Source organism: Pavona decussata, unplaced genomic scaffold, assembly GCF_977016875.1.
Source record: "Pavona decussata unplaced genomic scaffold, jaPavDecu1.1 SCAFFOLD_286, whole genome shotgun sequence".
NCBI lineage: Eukaryota > Metazoa > Cnidaria > Anthozoa > Scleractinia > Agariciidae > Pavona > Pavona decussata.
The window spans coordinates 663,219-687,891 of NW_028145687.1; the positions used below are offsets into that span (position 1 = coordinate 663,219).

A 24,673-nucleotide genomic window follows, 5' to 3' on the forward strand; every position below is an offset into this window, starting at 1 on the left:
CACGCCGACATCGTATTAATTAGTGAAACCTGGCTGAATGCTAACATCCTCGACCAAGAACTTTTCCCGCTTTCTGACTCTATTGTTTACAGGAAAGACCGTAAGGATCGTAATGGTGGCGGCGTTCTTATTGCCGCCAAAGCCAATTCCTTCAAATCAATGCAGGAATATGTGCCGGACGCAGAAAACTTGGAGGACTTAGAGCTTGTGTGCGCTGAGATGAAAAAATTTAATATTTTTCTTGACCATGCTTCTGAAACCTATGAGAATATGGTAATAGGTGGTGACCTGAACCTGTGCAAGATCCCTTGGGACTCGCTAGAAAACACCAGAGGGACAAAAGAGGTGGCGTTCGTAGAAATTCTTAATGATCATTTTTTAACGCAATTAAACTTTATTCCCACCCGCCGTGATAGAGGTAGTATGAAATGTCAGCTGTTTCCTCTCCCTAACCCACAGGGGGCGCGGGAGAGAGAGTCTCTCTCTCTCCCGCGCCCCCTGTGGGTTAGGGGGAGGAGACGGCTGACATTTCAGACTATGATAGAGTGTTAGATCTCGTAATTACGAATGTGCCGGACCGTGTTCGCATATGCGAGGTGCTCAGTCCAAAAGAATCGGATGTGTTCACGGACCATGGCACGGTGTCCTTTGAATTTCACGCCTCTACTAAAGCTACCCATAGAGTAAAAAGAACAGTGTACGACTATCGTAATGGACACTTTGATGGTCTCAGAGGAGCTCTTGATGCCGTGAACTTATGCCATCTTATTCAAGACAGTGACGACATTAACTCTGACTGGACTTTTTGGAAGGACGCATTTATGAGCGCAGTTTCGGATTTTATCCAAACCAAAAAGATTAAAGGAAAAAACACCCCGCCTTGGATCACGAGTGAAATCATCCACGCTCTGCGGAAAAAGGAGGCTGCTGGCTAAAAGCTAAAGAAATCCCCTACTGACCATCAACAACAGAAGTATCGCCAATTACGTGCAAAGGCCAAGACTCTTATCCGTGAGAGCCGTGAGACTTACCTCAGCTCGCTCGACTCAGATCTCGAGCGGCAGCCTAAACGCTTTTGGTCCTTTTTTAAGCTCAAGAATAGAATGCAGACCTTCCCTGAAACGATGAGCTCTGGGGATGACACTCAACAGAGTTCTCAAGCATCAACGCCTCAACAGATCGCCGAATTGTTTAATTCTTACTTTGTGTCGGTTTTCGCTGCCCCTTCAGAGGCCCACTCTCTATCAGTACCTTCCACACCCTCACACCCTACACTAAATGAGCTAGAGATCCCGGTGGGAATGGTTTTGACAACTCTCAAACAGCTTGATATAAACAAAGCAACTGGATCCGATGGAATCCCAGTGCGCCTGCTGAAGAAAACCGCTGACCAGATCGCACCGTCTCTGACCATGTTATTCAACAAATCTTTGCGGCTCGGCATTTTTCCAGAAGACTGGAAACTCGCGAATATAGTACCGATTTTCAAGGAAGGAAAAAGAGACCTTGTGGAGAATTATCGCCCTATCTCTCTTCTCCCTGTCATCTCCAAAGTTCTCGAACGCTGTGTTCTGGCGGGTTTACGGAATTATACATCCCACTTCATTAGCCGCGAACAACATGGTCTTTTAACTGGTAGATCTTATGTGACGCAGCTCACCAGTGTCTTGCATTACATTGGCGGTCAACTCGACGCTGGTAAACAAATAGACATTATATATCTTGACATGAGTAAAGCATTCGACAAAGTGGATCACATCAAGCTACTTGGGAGGTTGCACTGGAGGGAGGTATTACTGGCAAACTTCACGACTGGTTTCGTTCATATTTACAGGGACGCAAGCAACAGGTTACAGTCCTTGGAGCTACTTCCCGAGAATTGCCGGTTACATCCGGGGTACCGCAAGGGCCCCTATTAGCACCGATGTTGTTTCTGCTGTTTGTGGACGATCTTCCAAACGCTGTTAAAACATCGAGAGTTGCCTGTTACGCCGATGATACCAAGATTTTCAAGAGCATCGATTCCATCACAGACTGTAATGCCTTGCAATCTGACATAAACCATCTTGTCAGTTGGTCTGAATCATCCGGGCTCATATTTAATCAGTCCAAGTGTAAATACCAGTGCATCACCCGTAAAAAATCACCTGCACAGCCTACCTATACTATCAAAGAAACGCCTTTGGAATCTTGCGATACAGAGAAAGACCTCGGTGTGTGGGTGTCAAGCAATCTCACCTCGGACAAACAAGTAACTGAACAGTGTGCGAAAGCCATCAAACTCCTCGGCCTTATGCGCCGAGCTTCTAGGTACATTCAAAGCACCCAAACGCGTCGTACACTTTACCTTTCTATCGTCCGGTGTCATCTCGGCTACGTAACACAAGTATGGTCTCCACAGTCTATTGGCCTACTTAAACGAGTTGAAAACGTGCAGCGCCGTGCTACAAAACTAATTTTGAAGCTCCCCTTCCGATGTGACGTAACCTATAAGACCCGCCTTCAATTAACAAATCTGTTACCCATTTCATACTGGCATGAATATTTGGACATGGTTTTTTTCTACAAAGCTGTTAATAACTTAGTTTTCATAGGCAGTGAAGCTCTACCTGTTACTAGACAATTTACGAGATCTACTAGGACATCGAGAAGTAGTGCTATTACTTATATTCTTAACCGAAGTTGAACTCTTACTTATCAACGTTCATTTTTCATACGCACGTGCCGCACATGGAATGTTCTTCCCGCTGAGCTACGCACAAGTCACATCTTTTTAGCTTTATTCAAAACTTTATTACTTCAATATTATAAAAAGGCTTTGAACTTGTACGACGCTGACGACATTAGAACTTGGAGAACAATCTGTCCTAGGTGTAACACAGTGAGGTCTCTCCTATGCCCGCCAACGTGCTGCTTCTTGCAATTTGGTCTCCCGCCTTGTCTCCTCTCAAGTTTTATGCTTACATATTAGTAGTTTTAGTTATTAAGCAATTTTTTTATATAAATAATTAAGGAGAGATCCGCTGTAATTGGCTAGGCTGTAGTGGTCACCCTGCCTAATTATTATATCTTTGGTATTTTTTTTGTTTTGTTTCTATTGTTTGTTTCCATTTTGTTTGTATTTTAGTTGGGCGAAGCTAAATAAAGAAATATTAATGCCTACGTTTGGATATTAGTTTTCTAAGGTTTGGGGGTTAGAAATTTTTATGTTTAAGGGTTAGTTTTTTTACGTTTGGGGGTTAGGGATTCTTAGGTTTGGGGGTTGGTTTTCTTACGCTTGGTCGTTAGGGATTCTCACGTTTGGGGGTTAGCTTTCTTACGTTTGGGGGTTAGTAATTCTTATGTTTGGGGGTTAGTTTTTTGAAGTTTAGGGGTAAGGTATTCTTACGTTTAAGGGTTAGTTTTCTTACGTATAGGGGTTACTTTTCTTACGTTTGGGTATTAGGGAGTTTTCTTGACGTTTGGGGGTTAATTTTCTTACGTTTAGGGGTTAGTTTTCTTACGTTGGGGGGTTAGTGATTCTTAAAGTTGAGGGTTAGTTTTCTTCCGTTTGGGGGTTAGTAATTTTTACGTTTGGAAATTAGTTTTTTTACGTTTGGAGGTTAGGGCTTCTTACGGTTGGGGGTTACTTTTCTTACATTTTGGGGTTAGGGATTCTTACGTTTGGGGGTTAGTTCTCTTACGTTTGGGGGTTAGGGATTCTTAGGTTAGGGGGTTAGTTTTCTTACGTTTGCGGGTTAGTAATACTTACGTTTGGGGATTAGTTTTCTAACCTTTGGGGGTTAGAAATTTTTATGTTTAAGGATTAGTTTTTTTACGTTTTGAGGTTAGGGATTCTAAGGTTTGGGGGTTGGTTTTCTTACGTTTGGTCGTTAGGGATTCTTACGTTTGGGGGATAGGGCTTCTCAGGTTTTGTGGGTTAGTTTTCTTACGTTTGGGGATTAGTAATTCATTTGTTTGGGGGATAGTTTTTTAAAGTTTAGGGGTAAGCTATTCTTACGTTTAAGGGTTAGTTTTCTTCCGTATGGGGGTTACTTTTCTTACGTTCGGGTATTACGGATTCTTACCTTTAGGGTTTAGTTTTCTTACGTTTGGGGGTTAGGGATTCTTACGTTGGGGGGTTAGTTTCTTTTATGTTTGGGGGTTAGGGATTCTTACGTTTGGGGTTTAGTTTTCTTACGTTTGGGGGTTAAGGATTCTAACGTTTGGGGCTTAGTTTTATTACGTTTGAGGATTAGGGATTCTTACGTTTGGGGGTTACTTTTCTTCCGTTTGGGGGTTAAGGATTCAAACGTTTGAGGGTTAGTTTCTATAACTTTGTGGTTTAAGGATTCTTACGTTTGGGGGTTAGTTTTCTTACGTTTGGGGGTTAGGGATTCTTACGTTGGGGGGTTAGTTTCTTTTATGTTTGGGGGTTAGGGATTCTTACGTTTGGGGTTTAGTTTTCTTACGTTTGGGGGTTAGGGATTCTTACGTTGGGGGATCAGTTTTCTTATGTTTGGGGGTTAGGGATTCTTACGTTTGGGGGTTAGTTTTCTTACGTTTGGGGGTTAAGGATTCAAACGTTTGAGGGTTAGTTTTCTTACGTTTAAGGATTAGGGATTCTTACGTTTGGGGGTTAGGGATTCTTACGTTGGGGGGTTAGTTTTCTTACGTTTAGGGGTTATGGATTCTAACATTTGGGGGTTAGTTTTCTTAAGTTTGAGGGTTAGGGATTCTTACGTTTGGGGGTAAGGGAGTCTTACGTTTGGGGGTTAGTGATTCTTACGTTTGGGGGTTAGTTTTCTTACGTTTGGCTGTTAAGGATTCTAACGTTTGGGGGTTAGTTTCCTTATGTTTGGGGATTCGGGATTCTTACGTTTGGGGTTTAGCTAGTGATTTTTACATTTGGGGGTTGTTTTCTTACGTTTGGCTGCTAAGGATTCTGACGTTTGCGGTTTACTTTTCTTACGTTTGGGGGTTAGTAATTCTTACGTTTGGGGGTTAGTTTTCTTACGTTTGGGGGTTAGTGATTCTTACATTTGGCGGTTAGTTTTCTAACGTTTGGGGGTTAGTTTTCTTACGTTTGGGGGTTAGGGATTCTTGCGTTTGGGGGTTAGTGATTCTTAAATTTGGGGCTTAGTTTGCTTACGTTTGGGTTTCAAGGATTTTAACGTTTGAGGATTAGTTTTCTTACGTTTGGGGGTTAGCGATTCTTACGCTTCGGAAGTAGTTTTTCTACGTTTAGGGGTTAGTAATTCCTACGTTTGGGGGTTAGTTTTCTTACGTTTGGGGGTTAGGGATTCTTACGTTGGGGGGTTAGTTTCTTTTATGTTTGGGGGTTAGGGATTCTTACGTTTGGGGTTTAGTTTTCTTACGTTTGGGGGTTAGGGATTCTTACGTTTGGGGTTAGTTTTCGTACGTTTGGGGGTTACTAATTCTAACGTCTGGGGGTTAGTTTTCTTTCGTTTGGGGGTTAGGGGTGTTTACGTTTGGACGTTAGTTTTCTTACGTTTGGGGCTTGGGGATTCTTACGTTTGCGGGTTAGTTTTCTTCATTAATGGGTTAACAATTCTTACGTCTGGGGGTTAGTTTTCTTACGTTGGGGGGTTAGTAATTCTTTCGTTTGGGGGTTAGTTTTCTTACGTTTGGGGGTTAGGGACTCTTACTTTCTGGGTTTAGTTTTCATACGTTTGACGGTAAGGGATTCTTACGTTTGGGGGTTAGTGATTCTTACGCTTCGGAAGTAGTTTTTCTACGTTTGGGGGTTAGTAATTCTTACGTTTGGGGGTTAGTTTTTTCCGTTTGGGGGTTAGTAATTTTTACGTTTGGAAATTAGTTTTTTACGTTTGGGGGTTAGGGATTCTTACGTTTGGGGGTTACTTTTCTTACGTTTTGAAGTTAGGGATTCTTACGTTTCGGGGTTATTTTTCTTACGTTTGGGGCGTTATGGATTCTTACGTTAGGGGATTACTTTTGTTACTTTTGGTGGTTAATAATGCTTATGTTTGAGGATTACTTTTCTAACGTTTATGGGTTAGGAATGTTTGCGTTTAAGGGTAAGTTTTTTTACGTTTGGGGGTTAGGGATTCTTACGATTGTGGTTTAGTTTTCTTCCGTTTGGGGGTTAGTAATTTTTATGTTTGTGGGTTAGTTTTTTAAAGTTTGGGGTTAGGGATTCTTAGGTTTAAGGGTTAGTTTTCTAACGTTTGGGGGTTAGGGATTCTTACGTTTGGGGTTTAGTTTTCTTACCTTTGAAGGTTAGGGATTCTTACTTTTGGGGGTTAGTCTTCTTAGTTTTGGGGGTTAGGGAATCTTATTTTGGGGGGGTAGTTTTCTTACGCTTGGTTGTTAGGGAATCTTACATTTAGGGGTTGGTTTTCTCACATTTGCTGGTTAAGGGTTTCTACGTTTGGGGGTTAGTTTTCTTACGTTTGGGGATTAGAAATTCTTACGTTTGGGGTTAGTTTTCGTACGTTTGGGGGTTACTAATTCTAACGTCTGGGGGTTAGTTTTCTTTCGTTTGGGGGTTAGGGGTGTTTACGTTTGGACGTTAGTTTTCTTACGTTTGGGGCTTGGGGATTCTTACGTTTGCGGGTTAGTTTTCTTCATTAATGGGTTAACAATTCTTACGTCTGGGGGTTAGTTTTCTTACGTTGGGGGGTTAGTAATTCTTTCGTTTGGGGGTTAGTTTTCTTACGTTTGGGGGTTAGGGACTCTTACTTTCTGGGTTTAGTTTTCATACGTTTGACAGTAAGGGATTCTTACGTTTGGGGGTTAGTTTTTTCACGTTTGGGGGTAAGGATTGTTACTTTTGTGGGTTACTGAATCTTAAGTTTTGGGGCTAGTTTTATCACGTTTGTGGGTTAGTAACTCTTACCTTTTTGGGTTAGTTTTTTTTTGTTTTTAAAGGTTAGTAAATATTATGCTTGGGGGTTAGTTTTCTTACGTTTGGTGGTTAGGGATTTTTACTTTTGGGGGTTAGTTTTCTTACGTTGGAGAGTTAAGATTCTTACGGTTTGGGGTTAGTTTTCTTACGTTTGGGGGTTAAGGATTCTTCCGTTTGGGGGTTAGTAATTCTTAAGTTTTGGGGTTCTTTTCTTACGTATGTGGGTTATCGATTCTTACATTTAGGGGGTTAGTTTTCTGACGTCTGGGGGTTAGCTGGATTCTTACGTTTGGGGGTTAGTTTGTTTACGTTTGAAGGTTAGGGATTCTTACTTTTGTGGGTTAGTTTTCTTGCGTTTGATGGTTAGTTTTCTTACGTTTGGGGGCTACTAACTCTGACATTTTGGGGTTAGCTTGCTTACGTTTGGGGGTTAGAAATTCTTACGTTCGGGGGTTAGTTTTCTTATGTTTGGGGCTTAGTAATTCTTACGTTTGGAAGTTAGTTTTCTTACGTTTGGGGGTTAATAATTCTTACGTTTGGGAGTTAGTTTACTTACGTTTTGTTATTAGGGATTCTTATCTTTAATGTTAAGTTTTCTTACGTTTTGGGGTTAGTAATTCTTACGTTTGGGGTTAGTTTTCTTACGTTTGGGGGTTAGTGATTCTTAAATTCGGGTGTTAGCTTTCTTACGTTTGGGGGTTAGGGATTCTTACGATTGGGGTTAGTTTTCTTACGTTTGGTGATTAGGGATTCTTTCGTTTGGGGGTTAGGTTTTTTACGTTTGGGGGCCGGTTAGTGATTCTTACATTTGGGGGTTAGTTTTCTTAGGTTTTGGGGTTAAGGATTCTAACGTTTGGTGGTTAGTTTTCTTACGTTTGAGGATAAGGGATTCTTAGGTTTGTAGGTTACTTTTCTTACGTTTGGGGGTTAGGGATTCTTACGTTTGTGGGGTAGTAATTCTTACGTTTGAGGGTTAGATTTCTTACGTTTCGGAATTAGTGATTCTTACATTTGGGGGTTAGTTTTCTTACGTTTTGGGGTTAAGGATTCTAACGTTTCGGGGTTAATTTTCTTACGTTTGAGGATTGATGATTCTTACGTTTGGTGGTTAGGGATTCTTACGTTTGGGGGGTAGTAATTCTTACGTTTGGGGGTTAGTTTTCTTACGTTCGGATGTTAGGGATTCTTACGCTTGGAAATTAGTTTTCTTACGTTCAAGGTTAGTAATTCTGACCTTTGGTTGTTAGTTATTTTACGTTTGAGGATTAGGGGTTTTTACGTTTGGGGTTTACTTTTCTTACGTTTGGGGGTTAGGGATTCTTACTGTTGGGGGTTAGTTTTTTTCCGTTTTGTGGTTAGGGATTCTTACGTTTGGGGGTAAGTAATTCTTACGTTTGGGGGTTAGTTTTTTTACGTTTGTGGGTTAGTGATTCTTACGTTTAGGGGGTTTGTTTTCTCAAGTTTGCGGTTTAAGGATTTTTAGGTTTGGAGGTTAGTTTTCTTACGTTTGGGGGTAAGTAATTCTTACGTTTTGGAGTTACGGTTTTTTACGTTTGAGGATTAGTTTTGTTACGTTTGGGGGTTAGTAATTCTTACGTTTGGGGATTAGTTTTCTTCCGTTTGATGGTTAGTGATTCTTAAATTTGGGGGTTAGTTTTCTTACGTTTCGAGGTTAGGGATTCCTACACTTGGGGAGTAGGTTTTCTACTTTTGGGGGTTAGTAATTCTTACCTTTAGTGGTTAGTTTTCTTCCGTTTGGGGATTAGTAATTCTTACGTCTGCGAATTAGCATTTTCACGTTTGAAGGTTAGCGATTCTTACGTTAGGGGGTTAGTTTTCTTACGTTATGGGGTTAGAGATTTCTACGTTTGTGGGTTAATTTTCTTTCGTTTGGGGACTAGGGATTTTTAGGTCAAGGGGTTAGTTTTCTTAAGTTTGGGGTTAGTAATTCTTACGTTTAAGGGTTAGGTTTTTTACCTTTGGGGGGTAAGGATTCTTTCGATTGGGGGTTAGGTTTTTTACGTTTGCTGATTAGGGTTTCTTACGTTTGGGTGTTAGTTTTTTTATGTTTAGGGGATAGGGATTGTTACGTTTTGGGGTTAGTTTTCTTACCTTTGGGGGTTAGTAATTCTTATGTTTAGGGGTCAGTTTTCTTACGTTTGTGGATTAGGGATTCTTACGTTTGGGGGTCAGTTTTCTTACGTTTGAGGGTTAAGGATTCTTACATTTGGGTTTTAGTTTTCTTACATTTGGGGGTTAGGAATTCCTACGTTTGGGGGTTAATTTTCTTACGTTTGGGGGTTAGGGCTTCTTACTTTTAAAGTTTCGTTTTTTTACGTTTGGGGTTTAGTAATTCTTACGTTTTCGGGTTAGTTTTCTTACGTTTGAGGGTTAGGGATTCTTACGTTTGGGGGTTAGTTTTTTTACGTTTGGGGGTTAGGGATTCTTACTTTTGGGGTTTAGTTTTCTCACGTTTGGGGGTTAGGGATACTTACGTTTGGGGTTTTGTAATTTCTCTGTTTGGGGGTTAGGGATTCTTACGTTTGGGGGTTAGTTTTCTTACGTTTAGAGGTTAGGGATACTTATGTTTAAGCGTTAGTTTTTTTACATTTGGGGGTTAAGGATTTCTACATTTAGGGGTTAGTTTTCTTACGTTTTGGGGATAGTAATTCTTACGTTTGGGGGTTAGTTTTCTTACGTTTGGGGTTTAGGGATTCTTACGTTTGGGGGTTAGGGGTTTTTACGTTTGGAGGTTAGTTTTCTTACGTTTGGGGCTTAGGTATTCTTTCGTTTGAGGGTTAGGTTTCTTACGTTTATGGGTTAGTAATTCTTATGTTTGGGGGTTAGCTTTCTTACGTCCGGGGGTCAGTACTTCTCACTTTCAGGGGTTAGGTTTCTTACGTTTGGGGGTTAGGGATTCTTACTTGCGGGTGTTAGTTTTCTTACGTTTAGGGGTTAGGGATTCTTACGCTTGGCGGTTAGTTTTCTTACGTTTGGGGGTAGAGATTCTTACTTTTGGGAGTATGGGGATCTTAAGTTTGGGGGTTAGTTTAATTCGTTTGTGGGTTTGTAATTCTTAAGTTTGTGGGTTAGTTTTTTTACGTTTCTAGGTTTAGTAAATCTTACGTTTGGGGGTTAGTTTTCTTACGTTTGGTGAATAGGGATTGTTGCTTTTGGGAGTTAGTTTTCTAACTTTGGATGGTAAGGGATTCTTCAGTTGGGAGGTTAGTTTTCTTACGTTTGGGGGTTAAGGATTTTTACGGTTTGGCGTTAGTTTTCTTACGTTTGTGGGTAGTAGTAGGTTATGAGTGGAATTATCCCCGTTAGTGGATCCCCTTGGATCCCCTTGGATCCCCTTAATTAATATTCCTAAGCGTCGAGTCCATGACGTCATCTATTGTTATAACCTAGGGAAAAAATGCGTTCCTGCATACTAATAAGTGTCGAGGTTTACTAATGAGCGTCACTCTTGCACAAAGGAAACAATAGATATGCCCAGGCTTGCCCGCTCTATACCCACCCTGATTGGATCTTAAGATTTGTATGGCCAGTTTGAATAAAAGCGCGCTTTCTCTTGGTAGCGTCACTCTTGCAATCCGTTTGCTGGGAAAATTTATCTCCGAGATTTCAGGTTATTCGTTACGATTATCGCTATCATAACTGTGAAGATGACTTTTTTCACGAACGTTGTTGATCTTCAAGCTGCCTTGAGCGCTTGTTTAACTGTCCGCGACTGGGAGATGTTGACCGAAGCCGTCCAAATCCCAGAGAATTTTGTTCCGCTGGCGTTTGCGCGATTGACAGAATTGACAGTCCAGGAACTCGAAGTAAGTTTCATATTGCATTGGTCGTTATTGCCTTCATTGATTCAATCTATTACAATACTGTTTCTTCTCTAATGTTTGATGTTTCATTTCTTTTTAATAGCTTGGTGAGAACCGCGAGTCAGACGAGTCGATTCATGCGACCACTTGCGTTCAAAATCGCGTAGCAGCTGATGTGGTAAGTTCAATGAGTATTAGTATATGTTTTGTGTTAATACTTTTCACTGACCCTGCCTTACTAATCTTTATAACTTTCACTTACTCGCCGTAGAATGAGGAAACTATCAGCGCATTTGACGAAATGTTGGCCGAATATTCTCAGCGCGAAACACTTGTAAGTATTGTTAAAGCGTTGTATGTAATTGATTTATAAACCGTTGGATGAAGTTTTGAATGTCCAACAAGTGTTTTAGTTCTCTCTTTTAAACACAACTTTATCTTTCATTGCAGGGATCAAACAACGAGGAACTGCCTGAAACTGGCAGCGGGGAGGTTGATTTGGAGGTGGATTTGAGCGATTCGGTAAGTTTTTTTTTTTTTTACAAACTTTTTTCTAGCACGATAACAGACTGTTTTACGCACTGTTAAGCAACTTTAATTATGCGGGTTACTTTGACTTACATTTGCATGAAGCCCTTGTTAACTTCGTTTACAGACACAATGAAATAAAAGCGATGTGTGAAGAAGCTGGGTTGTAATTAAATTATATTTTGCTTTACAGTTTACGGACACTGAACTGCGAGATATCGAGGACATGGAACGCGAGAACGAAGGATTTTTAATGTGTGACAATGGACTCAACAGTCTAGGAAGTCCTAAAATATTTCACGGTCTTAGATACAGAAAATGGATGGACGAAGTATGGGAATCTTACAAGTTTTATGTCCAAAAAATGAAAGAAGACTCTCGAGACGACCCAGATCCTACACTTTGTTTAGAGAAAGACAATTTACTGCGTCAGGCGTATTTCAAGTACGTAAGTGATGACGGCCATCATCCCGAAAGTTTCCGAGTGTTGAAGGTTTTATATGAAAGACATATTGAAGGCAAACACGTACCTTTTGAAGGTTATGTCATCAGCCCCGAAGAACATAAAGAGATAGAAAGAGATAAACAGTTATCTTCTTATTCTAGAGCTTTTGCACGAGATTTACGCAGATCAAAATGTATTGCTATGCTTAACAATATAAGGAACCAAGATCTTCCTGTTTGTTCTAATTAAAAATATTGCATTACCGTCTGTGTAAAAATAGAGCTGTCTTGAGATCCTTTGAAAGATTTGAGTGAAATAAAGTTTTATTCATCTTTACACCGCGTTAGTCACTAATGATGTTTAACAAATGTTTGACTCGAGCTCAAAAATTTGCATGTGAACTATCTCGTGTGTCTTTTGTTTGACAAACAATAAGTCACACCCAACACCTACTCTGATTGGGTAGTCCCAGAGTCAGTGTTTATAACAATACCCGAACCGGCTACACGCAAGATTCTCAGACCGTCAGTTCCTTAACAACATGGCTAGCAAGTTTACTGTTGGAACCCCAAACACCCTCGGAAAAATGTAGAATAGTGATATTGAAATAGAATATCGGAAACTATTAGAGACCTGTTTCAAAACCATGAACGGAACAAGGGAATTATCACAGAGAGCTTGTAAGGCAATTAAAACTTAGCGACGCGCGACACCCACGCGTGTGTCTGAGAAAAATAAAGACACATGACTAAAAATGGCCCGTTTGTCTCCTTTTGTCCCGTTTGGCGTGGTTTTGACCTTTCAGGCCTGGTTATGGCCTTTCAGGCCTGTGTTTGGCCTGGTTATGGCCTTTCTGGTCTTCTTTTATTTATGAAGGAGAACGCTTAGTAACCCCGCCTTCATCAATTTTCTATAAAACAGACGCGTTACTTTCTGAAGTTTAGTTTCCTGTCAGAAGGTGTGCGGTTCAAACCAAAGATGATGAGCACAAACTATACCTTATACCTGCAACAAGGTGCTGGAAATGATGAAGACAGTGAAGAAAGCGATTTCTCCCAAGAAAGCGAAGCTTCTAGTCAAGGAACGGAGTCTTCAAGAGAAGAAGAAGAAGAAACAGAAAACTTACAGCCGTGGTCACGCATTCTTGATGAAGCCGAGAACCGCCACAAGACCCAGCTTAACGCTTTGATCAATCAATACCAAGAAAACGGCGATTCAGAAAATGTGGCTCGTAGTAAAGCCGTAAACGCTCTCGTTCCTGTTTACAGAAAAGAGCTGAGAAAAGTGCTCTTAGAGAATCTACAATGGATGCGAGCAATGAAAAAAGATCCCACCTTTAAAAAAGTGATGGAAACTCAAAAAGAGCTTAAAGACACAGAAGGATTTGATTGGTTGGAATCGACGGAACTTGCTATCGATAAGCGAAAATTCTTACTCAATCGATTATACGAAAACTGAGCAGCCCATTCCACTAGATCAAGACTAAACCTACTATGAATGTTATGGAATTTCTTTTTTATTTATTTTTTTTATTTTTATTTTTTATTTCCTGGACCTTTGTATTGTTGCATTTCAATAAAACTGTAAACAAGCAACTTTAAGTGTGTTGATTGATGACTTGAAAATAATAACAATAATAGTAAACTTGTACAAAAAATTTTAAAAAAATCTGAAATTTGAAATACAAATTACTAAAGCAAGATCAAAACTTTTTAATTAGACACTGTTATTTGTGATGACACTTTTAAATAAAGATGATGATTCCAAAGTTAAGAGCTGTTGCGTGACTAGCGACGCGCGACACCCACGCGTTTGTCTGAGAAAAATGATAATAATAATAATAATAATAATAATAATACTAATAATAATAATAATAATAATAAAAACATATAACTACAAATGGCCCGTTCGTCTCCTTTGTCCCTTTTGGCGCGGTTTTGGCCTTTCAGGCCTGGTTATGGCCTTTCAGGCCTGTGTTTGGCCTGGTTATGGCCTTTCTGGTCTGTGTTTGGCCCTTCTGACACTCTAGATAACCTGACTATTTGCGAAAAAGATGTCATTTGTGTTCAGTCACCAAACTGTCAACATGGTTTACAAGAGAATTTGCAGAAACTGTCCGATTCCATCTTGCGGGGCGAAGCACCTTGTCAGCTTAGCTAACCATCTCGCGGATGTTCATCAGTTGGATCACATACAGCGAAGACAGTATTTACAAGAGGCGAAACTGCAACCTAAAGTTAAAGTCGTCGTTTACGAAAGTGAAGCGGATAATTCCGGAAAAAATCACTTTCACAATCCAGTACAGTCACAAGAAACGGTGTACGAACTGTCAAGACATCGGAGGAATGAGGCCTCTTTTAAAGAAAAAACTTCTACAAAGACTACAAAGAACAAGGCAAACCGAAAGAAACAAAGAAAGTCGAACTCTTGGCTTAGAAGCTATAGGAAAATTGTGTAGAGACGGAGGGAATATTTATTATTCCTCGAAATAAAACGAAAAACAAAAAACGGATTTGTAATAGTCAGTCAAATGATTCATTTTCATTCCTTTTCCTTTCAAATGGCTGTGTGTTTGATTCTTTTTTCTCGTTGTTTTTTAATAAAGGTTTTAAAACGGTATCTCTTGTCTGGTTCTATTGCTAGCAATTATAAGTCGCGTGTTTTAATTGATCCTTGTTAAGTTATATGAAATTGATTATATACTAATGCGTCAAGATACTCCCTTGGGGTTTTTCAGCAGATCTGAACTAATTTTTATGCAACTTTAGGTTCGTGAACCCGCATAATTAACTGACTAACGGTGCGTGACTTTAATAGTTTTTCATTTTCTCGAGATAGATAGGAGAAAAAAAGACACACAAAGATAGGTTTACGCATCAACGCTTTATTAGGACTCTTAACATTGATATAAAATCAAATTGTTTTTCAAGAAAACTGTCAGCATGAGTATCACAGATCAAGTAAAACGCATCCTCATCACTGCTCTATAACCCCATTTTGTCTTTGCAGTTTTGGTCGTGAACTTGTCTTGGGAATCTCGACGGTTAGTTTCGGAGGGTTTCTTCGTTCGGCAAAGAATTCGCTGAGAGCGTCTTTGAAAGGGGTTCGCATTTTCGAGCAATGGCGACTTTTTGTGGTTCTTCTTGTTTTCTTGCTTGGATAGGGGATACCAGGTCTTGTAAAACATTTCTCGCCAGGGTCATTATCACCAGGTCCTTTCCTCTCAAGTGAGAAATCATCTAGGCCACATTGCTCTCTTGTGAATCTTTTAAGCAGAAGGACTCCAAATTTCCTCACCAAACCTTGAATTTGCAACCACACTGTATCTTCCACGCCTTTCTCTTTCTGATTAAATAACAATTTCTCGAATTGAACGACCAGAAGTTGGACCGCCTTCCAGCAACACACAGCTGTGCTCAACAAGCGGCTACTGCGTGCATCGTCGTGCAGTAATAATGAATGAACGGTTACATTCCAACTTAAAAGTCCAGCGTGTTCCTTCCATCGCTTTAAACCTTCAGTAACAGCTTCCAGATTACGTTCGGGAGACAGAATCAGGGTAGAAATTTCTTGAGACACCCTTTCTACATCGTACCACGCTTTTATGAGGGAGTTCCATGAAGAAGTAATCATTGCATTTTTGATAGCGTTTAGGTCAAAGTAAGCCATCTCGAGAGAACGTTTGAAATAAACCGAAGGAAAACGAAGCAAATATAGCTTTAGATCGACATGGGAAATGACACGATCAACGAAATCTAACCGCTTTTATTAACTCTAACAATAGAGTCTTGACTATCCTTATTCAAACTGACCATACAAATCTTAAGATCCAATCAGGGTGGGTATAGAGCGGGCAAGCCTGGGCATGTCTATTGTTTCCTTTGTGCAAGAGTGACGCTCATTAGTAAACCTCGACACTTCATTAGTATGGAGGAACGCATTTTTTCCCTAGGTTATAACAATAGATGACGTCATGGACTCGACGCTTAGGAATATTAATTAAGGGGATCCAAGGGGATCCAAGGGGATCCACTAACGGGGATAATTCCACTCATAACCTACTACTGTGGGTTAGGGATGCTTGCTTTCGGGGATTAGTTTTCTTACGTTTGGGGGTTAGTTTTGTTACGTTAGGGGATAAGTAATTCTTACGTTTGGGGGTTAGTCTTCTTACGTTTGTGCGTTAGTAATTCTGACGTTTTGAATTTAGCTTTCTTACGTTTGTGGGTAAGGGATTCTTACGGTTAAAGGTTACTTTTCTTAAGTTTGGGGGTTAAGGATTCTGACGTTTGGGGGGTAGAAATTCTTACGTTCGGGGGTTAGTTTTTTTACGTTTGGGGCTTAGTAATTTTCTTACGTTCGGGAGTTAGTTTTCTTACCTTTGGGGGTTAGGGATTCTTACTTTTGGGGATTAGTTTTTCTACATTTTTGGGTTAGGGATTCTTACTTTTGAGGGTTAGTTTTCTTACGTTTTGGGGTTAGTAATTCTTACTTTTGTTGGTTAGTTTTCTTACGTTTGGGGGTAAGTAATTCTTACGTTTTTGGGTTACTTTTCGTAAATTTGGAAGTTAGTTTTCTTACGTTTGAATGTTAGGGATTCTCGCGTTTAGGGGTTAGTTTTCTTGCGTTTGGGGGTTAGTAATTCTTACGTTTGGGGGTTAGTTTTCTTATTTTTTGGGGTTGTTTTTCTTACGTTTGGGGGTGACTAATTGTTACGTTTTGGGGGTTAGTCTTCTAACGTTTGGGGGTTAGGCATTCTTACGTCTGGGGGTTAGGGATTCTTACGTTTAGCTTTTAGTTTTCTTACGTTTGGGGGTTAAGGATTCGAAATTTGGGGGTTACTTTTCTTACGTTTGGGGGTTAGGGATACTTACGTCCGGGGGTTAGTAATTCTTACGTTTGGGGATTAGGGATTCTTGCGTTTGGGAATTAGTTTTTTTGCGTTTAAGGGTTAGGGATTCTTACGTTTGGGGGTTAGTTTTCTTACGTTTTGTTGTTAAGGATTCTTACGTTTAAGTGTGAGTTTTTTTTCGTTTGGGGGATAGGGATTCTTACGTTTCAGGGTTAGTTTTCTTACGTTTGGGGGTTAGGGATTCTTGCGTTCAGGGGTTAGTTTTCTTACGTTTGTGGGTTAGTAATTTTCACGTTTGGGGGTTAGTTTTCTTACGTTTGAGGGTCAGGAATTCTCACGTTTGAGGGTTAGAGATTTTTACGTTTGGGGGTTAGTTTTCTTGATTTGGGGCTTAGGGATTTCTACGTTTGGGGGTTAGTTTTCTTACTTTTGGGGGTTATTAATTCTTACGTTGGGGCTTAGTTTCCTTTTTCGGGGGAGTTAGTTTTCTTACGTTTGGGGGTTAGGGATTCTTACTGTTGGGAGTTAGTTTTCTTACGTTTTAAGAGTTAGTTTTCTTACGTTTAGGGGTTGGTAATTCTTACGTCTCGGGGTTAGTTTTCTTACGTTTGGGGCATAGGGATTCTTACGTTTTGGGGTTAGTTTTCTTACATTTATGGGTTAGTAATTCTTACGTTTGGGGGTTAGCTTTCTTACGTCCAAGGGTTAGTACTTCTTACGTTTTGGGGGTTAGTTTTCTTACGTTTGGGGGTTAGTTTTCTTACGTTTGAGAGTATGGATTTTTATTTTTGGGGGTAAGGGAATTTTAAGTTTAGGGGTTAGTTTTCTCACGTTTGTGGGTTAGTAATTCTTACGTTTGGGGGTTAGTTTTCTTACGTTTCGTGGTTAGGGATTGTTACTTTTGGGGGTTAGTTTTCCTACGTTGGAGGGTTAGGGATTCTTCCGTTCGGAGGTTAGTTTTCTTACGTTTGGGGGTTAAGGATTGTTACGGTTTGGGCTTAGTTTTCTTACGTTTGGGGGTTAGTGATTCTTACGTTTGGGGGTTAGTTTTTTTACGTTTGGGGGTTAGTAATTCTTACGTTTTGGAGTTACGGATTCTTACGTTTGGGGGTTAGTGTTGTTACGTTTGGGATTTAGTAATTCTTACGTTCGGGGGTTAGTTTTCTTACATTTGGGGGTTAGGGATGCTTACGTTTGGGGATTAGTTTTTTTACCTTTGGGGGTTAGTAATTCTTACATTTGGGGGTTAGGGATTCTTACTTTCGTGGGTTAGTTTTTTTACGTTTGGGGGTTAGTAATTCTTACGTTTTGGAGTTACGGATTCTTACGTTTGGGGGTTAGTGTTGTTACGTTTGGGATTTAGTAATTCTTACGTTCGGGGGTTAGTTTTCTTACGTTTGGGGGTTAAGGATTGTTACGGTTTGGGCTTAGTTTTCTTACGTTTGGGGAATAGTCATTCTTACGTTTAAGGGTTAGTTTTCTTACGTTTGTTGGTTATGGATTTTTATTTTTGGGGGTTTGTTTTCTTACGTTTGCGGGTTAGGGATTTTTACTTTTGGGGATTAGGTTTTTTTACCTTTGCGGGTTAGTAATTCTTACGTTTGGGGGTTAGTGATTCTTACGTTTGGTGATTAGGGATTCTTATTTTCGTGGGTTAGTTTTTTTACGTTTGGGGGTTAGTAATTCTTACGTTTTGGGGTTACGGATTCTTACGTTTGGGGGTTAGTGTTGTTACGTTTGGGATTTAGTAATTCTTACGTTCGGGGGTTAGTTTTCTTCTTTTTGGGAGTTAGTAATTCTTACGTTTGGGGTTTAGGATTCTTACGTTTGGGGGTTAGTAATTCTTACGTTTTGGGGTTACGGATTCTTACGTTTAGGGGTTAGTTTTGTTACGTTTGGGAGTTAGTAATTCTTACCTTCGGGGGTTAGTTTTCTCTTTTTTTCGGATTTAGTAATTTTTACGTTTTAGGGGTTAGTAATTCCTACGTTTTGGGGCTAGTCTTCTTATGCTTGACGGTTAGGGATTCTTACGTTTTGGGGGTTAGTTTTCTTACGTTTGGGGGTTAGGGATTCTTACTTTTGGGGGTTAGTTTTCTTACGTTTGCGGTTAGGTAATCTTACCTTTGGGGGTTAGTTTTCTTACATTTGGGGGTTAGGGATTTCTACATTTAAGGGTTAGTTATCTTACGTTTGGGGGTTAGTAATTCTTACGTTTGGGAGTTATTTTTCTTACGTTTGGGGGTTAGTAAATCTTACGTTTGGGGGTTAGTTTTCTTACGTTTGTTGGTTAGGGATACTTACGTTTGGGGGTTAGGGGTTTTTACGTTTGGAGGTTAGTTATTTTTACGTTTGGGGCTTAGGCATTCTTCCGTTTGAGGGTTAGTTTTCTTACGTTAATGGGTTAGTAATTCTTAAGTTTGGGGGTTAGCTTTCTTACGTCCGGGGGTTAGTACTTCTTACTTTAAATGGTTAGGTTTTGTACGATTGGGGGTTAGTGATTCTTACGTTTGGGCGTTAGTTTTCTAACGTTTGGGAGTTAGGGATTCTTACCTGCGGGTGTTAGTTTTCTTACGTTTAGGGGTTAAGGATTCTTACACTTGGGGGTTAGTTTTCTGACGTTTGGGGGTAGAGATTCTTACTTTTGGGGGTAAGGGGATCTTAAGTTTGGGGGTTAGTTTAATACATCTGTGGGTTAGTGATTCTTACGTTTGGGGGTTAATAATTCTTTTGTTCGGGGTTTAGTTTTCTTACGTTTGGGGGTTAGTTTACTTACGTTTGGGGGTTAAGGATTTTTACATTTGGGGGTTAGTTTTGTTACGTTTGGGGGTTAGTAATTCTTACCTTTGGGGGTTTGTATTTTTTACGTTTGGGGGTTAATTTTCTTACGTCTAGGGTTTAGTAATTCTTACGTTTGCGGGTTAGTTTTCTTACGTTTCGGGATTAGGGATTCTTACGTTTGGGGGTTAGGGATACTTACTTTTAAGGGTTAGTTTTTTAACGTTTGGGGGTTAGTAATTCTAACGTTTGGAAGTTAGTTTTCTTACGTTTGGGTGTTAGGGATTCTTACCTGCGGGTATTAGCTTTCTTACGTTTAGGGGTTAGGGATTCTTACGATTGGGGGTTAGTTTTCTGACGTTTGGGGGTAGAGATTCTTACTTTTGGGGGTAAGGGGATCTTAAGTTTGGGGGTTAGTTTAATACACATGTGGGTAAGTAATTCTTACGTTTGGGGGTTAGTAATTCTTTTGTTCGGGGTTTAGTTTTCTTACGTTTGGGGGTTAGTTTACTTACGTTTGGGGGTTAAGTATTTTTACATTTGGGGGTTAGTTTTGTTACGTTTTGGGGTTAGTAATTCTTACCTTTGGGGGTTAGTTTTCTTACGTTTGGGGGTTAGAGATTCTTACGTTTGTGAGTTAGTTTTCTTACGTTTGGGGCTTAGGCATTCTTACTTTTGAGGGTTAGTTTTCTTACGTTTATGGGTTAGTAATTCTTATGTTTGGGTGTTAGCTTTCTTACGTCCGGGGGTTAGTACTTCTTACTTTCAGGGGTTAAGTTTCGTACGTTTGGGGGTTATTTTTTTTACGTTAGGGGGTTAGCGATTCTTACGTTTTGGGGTTAGATGTTTTTACGTTTGTAGGTTAGTTTTCTTACGTTTGGGGCTTAGGCATTCTTACGTTTGAGGGTTAGTTTTCTTACGTTTATGGGTTAGTAATTTTTAGGTTTAGGGGTTAGCTTTCTTACGTCCGGGGTTAGTACTTCTTACTTTCAGGGGTTAGGTTTCGTACGTTTGGGGGTTAGTTTTCTTACGTTTGAGAGTTAGGGATCCTTACCTGCGGGTGTTAGTTTTCTTACGTTTAAGGGTTAAGGATTCTTACGCCTGGGGGCTTAGTTTTCTTGCGTTTGGCGTATCAAGAGAAGCTGATCAAATTCAAAGACAATGCTTTTTTTTTTAGCGTCGCAAATACGGCCATAAAAGGAGATTTTGAAACAATAGCTTTAGCGCCAAACAATGGCTTATTAATTCAGGAGGGAAATTCAAACTCGCTGTTATTACAATAGCGAAATTCACGAGGGAAATTCAAAAGCAGCCGATGACTGCACGAGTTCGAAATTTGCATATTTGGCGAAAGCGTCGCGTCGCGAGTGACTGAGCGTGATTGTTTTAAACTAACACCTCTTCTTTAAGAGCCGCGCTAGCAACCGATGCTTTTGTTTTAAGACTAAATGACAACGACCACATTGATCCTTTTCAATCAAACGGTCTAATCGGGCGAATTTTCCAATCCAAAGCGCGAGTTTTCATAAACGAAGCCTTTTCTTTCCTTTCCTTTTTTTTACGAGTTACAAGTTAGTTTTGAAATTCACAACTCTTGACCTGAAGTGAAACCACCGATAAAAGCTTCACTATTTTGCGGCGTTGTGCTGCGCGCTATTATCAACTGATCCAAAATCGTATAAAATAACTTACCATTTCCAGGTTTCTTGCTTTGGGTCAATAACAATAATAGTAAACCTTCCGCAACTTTCCAAACCCCTCTCCCCTAGTGTCGCTAATTTGACACGCCGACAATTTTGTGACGATTTGAAATTCATCTTCGCCGAGTCTCGGAACAATTCCCTAAGCGCAATAAACAACAAAAGGCTTTTGTTTGGACTTGTGAAGACGAATTTGCCTCATTACAATGGACCATTTCTTGATACGGGGGTAGAGATTCTTACTTTTGGTGGTAAGGGGATCTTAAGTTTGGGAGTTAGTTTAATACATCTGTCGGTTAGTAATTCCTACGTTTGGGGGCTAATTTTTTTACGTTTCTAGGTTTAGTAAATCTTACATTTGGAGGTTAGTTTTCTTACGTTTGGTGATTAGGGATTGTTACTTTTGGGGGTTAGTTTTCTTACGTTGGAGGGTAAGGGATTCTTCAGTTGGGAGGTTAGTTTTCTTACGTTTAGGGCATAGGGATTCTTACGTTTTGGGGTTAGTTTTCTTATGTTTATGGGTTAGTAATTCTTACGTTTGGGGGTTAGGAAATGTTTACGTTTAAGGGTTAGTTTTTTTTACGTTTGTAGGTTAAGGATTCTAACGATTAGGGTTAGTTTTCTTACCTTTGGTGGTTAGGGATTCTTACGTTTGGGGGTTAGTTTTCTACGTTTGAAGGTTAGTAACTCTTATATTTGAGGGTTAGTTTTTTAAAGTTTGGGGGCTAGGTATTCTTACGTTTAATGATTAGCTTTCTTACGTTGGGGGGTTAGGGCTGCTTACGTTTTGGGTTTAGTTTTGTTGCGTTTGGGGTTTGGGATTCTTACGTTTAGGGGTTAGTAATTCTTACGTTTGGGAGTTAATTTTCTTACGTTTGGGGGTTAGGGATTCTTACCTTTGGGGGTTAGGTTTCTTAAGTTGGGGGTTAGGGATTTTTAATGTTGGGGTTTCCTTCTCTTACGTTTGGGGGTTAGGCATTCTTACATTTGTGGGTTAGTAGATCTTTCGTTTGGGGGTTAATTTTCTATCGATTGGGGGTTAGTAATTCTTAAGTTTTGGAGTTAGTTTTCGTACTTTTAAAGGTTAGGGATTGTTACGTTTGCGGTTTGTTTTCTTACGTTTGGGGTTAGTTTTCTTACGTTCTGGGGTTAGGGATTCTTGCCTTTAATGTTAAGTTTTCTTACGTTTTGGGGTTAGTGATTCTTACATTTGGGGGTTAGTTTTCTTACGTTTGGGGGTTAGTTATTCTTACATTTTGGGGTTAGTTTTCTTACGTTTGGGTGTTAAGGATTTTAACGTTTGGGGTTAGTTTTCTAACGTTTGAGGATTAGGGATTCTTACGTTTTTGGGTTACTTATTTTACGTTTGGGGGTTAGGGATTCTTGCGTTTAGGGGTTAGTAATTCTAACGTTTGGGGGTTAGTTTTCTTACGTTTGGGGGTTAGGGATTCTTACGCTTGGAGGCTAGTTTTCTTACGTTTGGGGTAACTAATTCTGACGTTTGTTGGTTAGTTTTTTTACGTTTGAGGATTAATGATTCTTACGTATGATGGTTAGTTTTCTTACGTTTGGGGGTTAGGGATTCTTACTTTTGGGGGTTAGTTTTCATACGTTTGGGGGTTAGTGATTCTTACGTTTAGAGGTTAGATTTTTTAAGTTTGTGGTTTAAGGATTCTTAGGTTTCGGGGTTAGTTTTCTTACGTTCGGAGGTTAATAATTCTTAAATCTGGGGGTTAGTTTTCTTACGTTTGGGTGTTAAGGATTTTAACGTTTAGGGGTTAATTTTCTTACGTTTGAGGATTAGGGATTCTTACGTTTTTGGGTTAGTTATCTTACGTTTGGGGGTTAGGGATTCTTGCGTTTGGGGGTTAGTAATTCTTACGTTGGGGGGTTAGTAATTCTTAAATTTGGGGGTTAGTTTTCTTACGTTTGGGGGTTAAGGATTCTAACGTTTGGGGGGTTAGTTTTCTTACGTTTAGGGTTAGTAATTCTTACGTTTGGGTGTTAGTTTTCTTACGTTTGGGGGTTAGCAATTCTTACGTATGGGGGTTACTTTTTACGTTTGGGTATTTGGGATTCTTACCTTTAGGGTTTAGTTTTCTTACGTTTGGGGGTTAATTTTTATAAGTTTGTGGTTTAAGGAGTCTTACGATTGGGGGTAGTTTTCTTACGTTTGGGGGTTAGTGATTCTTACGCTTGGGGGTTAGTTTTTTTACGTTTTGGGGTTAGGGATTGTTACTGTCGGGTTTAATTTTTTTACGTTTGGGGGTTAGAGGTTCTTACATTTGGGGGTTAGTTTTGTTACGTTTGGGGGTTAACGATTCTGACGTTTGGGGGTCAGTTTTCTTACGTTTGGGGGTTAGCAATTCTTACGCTTGGGGGTTAGTTTTTTTACGTTTTGGGGTTAGGGATTGTTACTGTCGGGTTTAATTTTTTTACGTTTGGGGGTTAGAGGTTCTTACGTTTGGGGGTTAGTTTTCTCACCCTTGCGGGTTATTGATTCTTATGTATGGTGGTTAATTTCCTAACGTTTCGGGGTTAGTAATTTTTACGTATTGGGGGTTAGTTTTGTGACGTTTTTGGTTAGGGATTATTGTGTTTTGGGGTTAGTTTTTTCAAGTTTGAGGGTTAGGGATTCTTATGTTTTGGGGTTAGTTTTCTTACTTTTGGGGGTTAGTAATTTTTACATTTGGGGGTTAGTTTTCTTAAGTTTGGGGGTTAGGGATCTTTACGTTTGGTGGTTAGTTTTCTTACGTTTGGGGGTTAGTAATTCTTACGTTAAGGGGTTAGTTTTTTTACGTTTGAGGATTAATGATTCTTACGTATGATGGTTAGTTTTCTTACGTTTGGCGGTTAGGGATTCTTACTTTTAACGGTTAGTGTTCTTACGTTTGGGGGTTAGTAATTGTTACGTTTGGGGGTTAGTTTTCTGACGTTCAGGGGTTAGGAATCTTACGTTTGAAGGTTAGTTTTCTTACGTTTGGGGGTTAGTGATTCTTAAATTTGAGGGTTAGTTTTCTTCCGTTTGGGGGTTAGTAATTTTTACGTTTGGAAATTATTTTTTTATACGTTTGGGGGTTAGGGATTCTTACGTTTGGGGGTTACTTTTCTTACGTTTTTGGGTTAGTAGTTTTTTCGTTTGGGGGTTAATTTTCTATCGTTTGGGGGTTAGTAATTCATAAGTTTGGCAGTTAGTTTTTTTACCTTTGAAGGTTAGGGATTCTTACGTTTGAGGTTAGTTTTTCTTACGTTTAGGGTTAGTAATTCTTACGTTTGGGGGTTACTTTTCTTACGTTTGGAAGTTAGTTTTTTTACGTTTCGGGGTTAGGGATTCTTACTTTCAGGGGTTAGTTTTCTTACGTTTGGGGGTTAGGGATTCTTACTTTTAAGGGTTAGTTTTCTTACGTTTGGCGGTTAGGGATTCTTACGTTTCGGGGTTGGTTTTCTTAAGTTTGGGGGTTAGGGATTCTTACGTTTGAGGGTTACTTTTCTTACGTTTTGGGGTTAGGGATTCTTACGTTTGGGGATTAGTTGTCTGACGTTTGGGGGTTAGGGATTCTTACGTTAGGGGATTGGTTTTCTTACGTTTGCGGGTTAATAATTCTTACGTTTGTGTGTTAGTTTTTTTACGTTTCCAGGTTATTAAGTAAAGAGAGTTTCATGGCGGCCGGACGCATACTC

The 24,673-nt window shown here is 39.8% G+C and overlaps 1 protein-coding gene across 2 annotated transcripts; it reads left to right on the forward strand.

Annotated features, from left to right (window-relative positions):
• Positions 1-10,167: 10,167 nt before the first annotated feature.
• On the forward strand, positions 10,168-11,994 carry LOC146455069 (uncharacterized). Of its 2 annotated transcripts, none has more exons than XM_085094765.1 (5): positions 10,168-10,695; positions 10,796-10,870; positions 10,964-11,026; positions 11,143-11,214; positions 11,414-11,994. In XM_085094765.1, exons 1-5 carry the CDS (start codon positions 10,537-10,539, stop codon positions 11,912-11,914), a joined length of 870 nt encoding a protein of 289 aa, XP_084950891.1. In that variant the 5' UTR covers positions 10,168-10,536; the 3' UTR covers positions 11,915-11,994. The 2 variants fall into 2 exon arrangements, with proteins under 2 accessions (XP_084950891.1, XP_084950892.1); XM_085094766.1 differs by having other exon boundaries at positions 11,143-11,196.
• The last annotated feature ends 12,679 nt before the right edge of the window (positions 11,995-24,673 follow it).

Coding starts and splice junctions, on each gene's coding strand:
- LOC146455069 (XM_085094765.1), top strand. CDS start 10,537: ATGACTTTTTTCACGAACGTTGTTGATCTTCAAGCTGCCTTGAGCGCT. Junction 10,696..10,795: donor TGACAGTCCAGGAACTCGAA/GTAAGTTTCATA, acceptor TCTTTTTAATAG/CTTGGTGAGAACCGCGAGTC. Junction 10,871..10,963: donor ATCGCGTAGCAGCTGATGTG/GTAAGTTCAATG, acceptor TACTCGCCGTAG/AATGAGGAAACTATCAGCGC.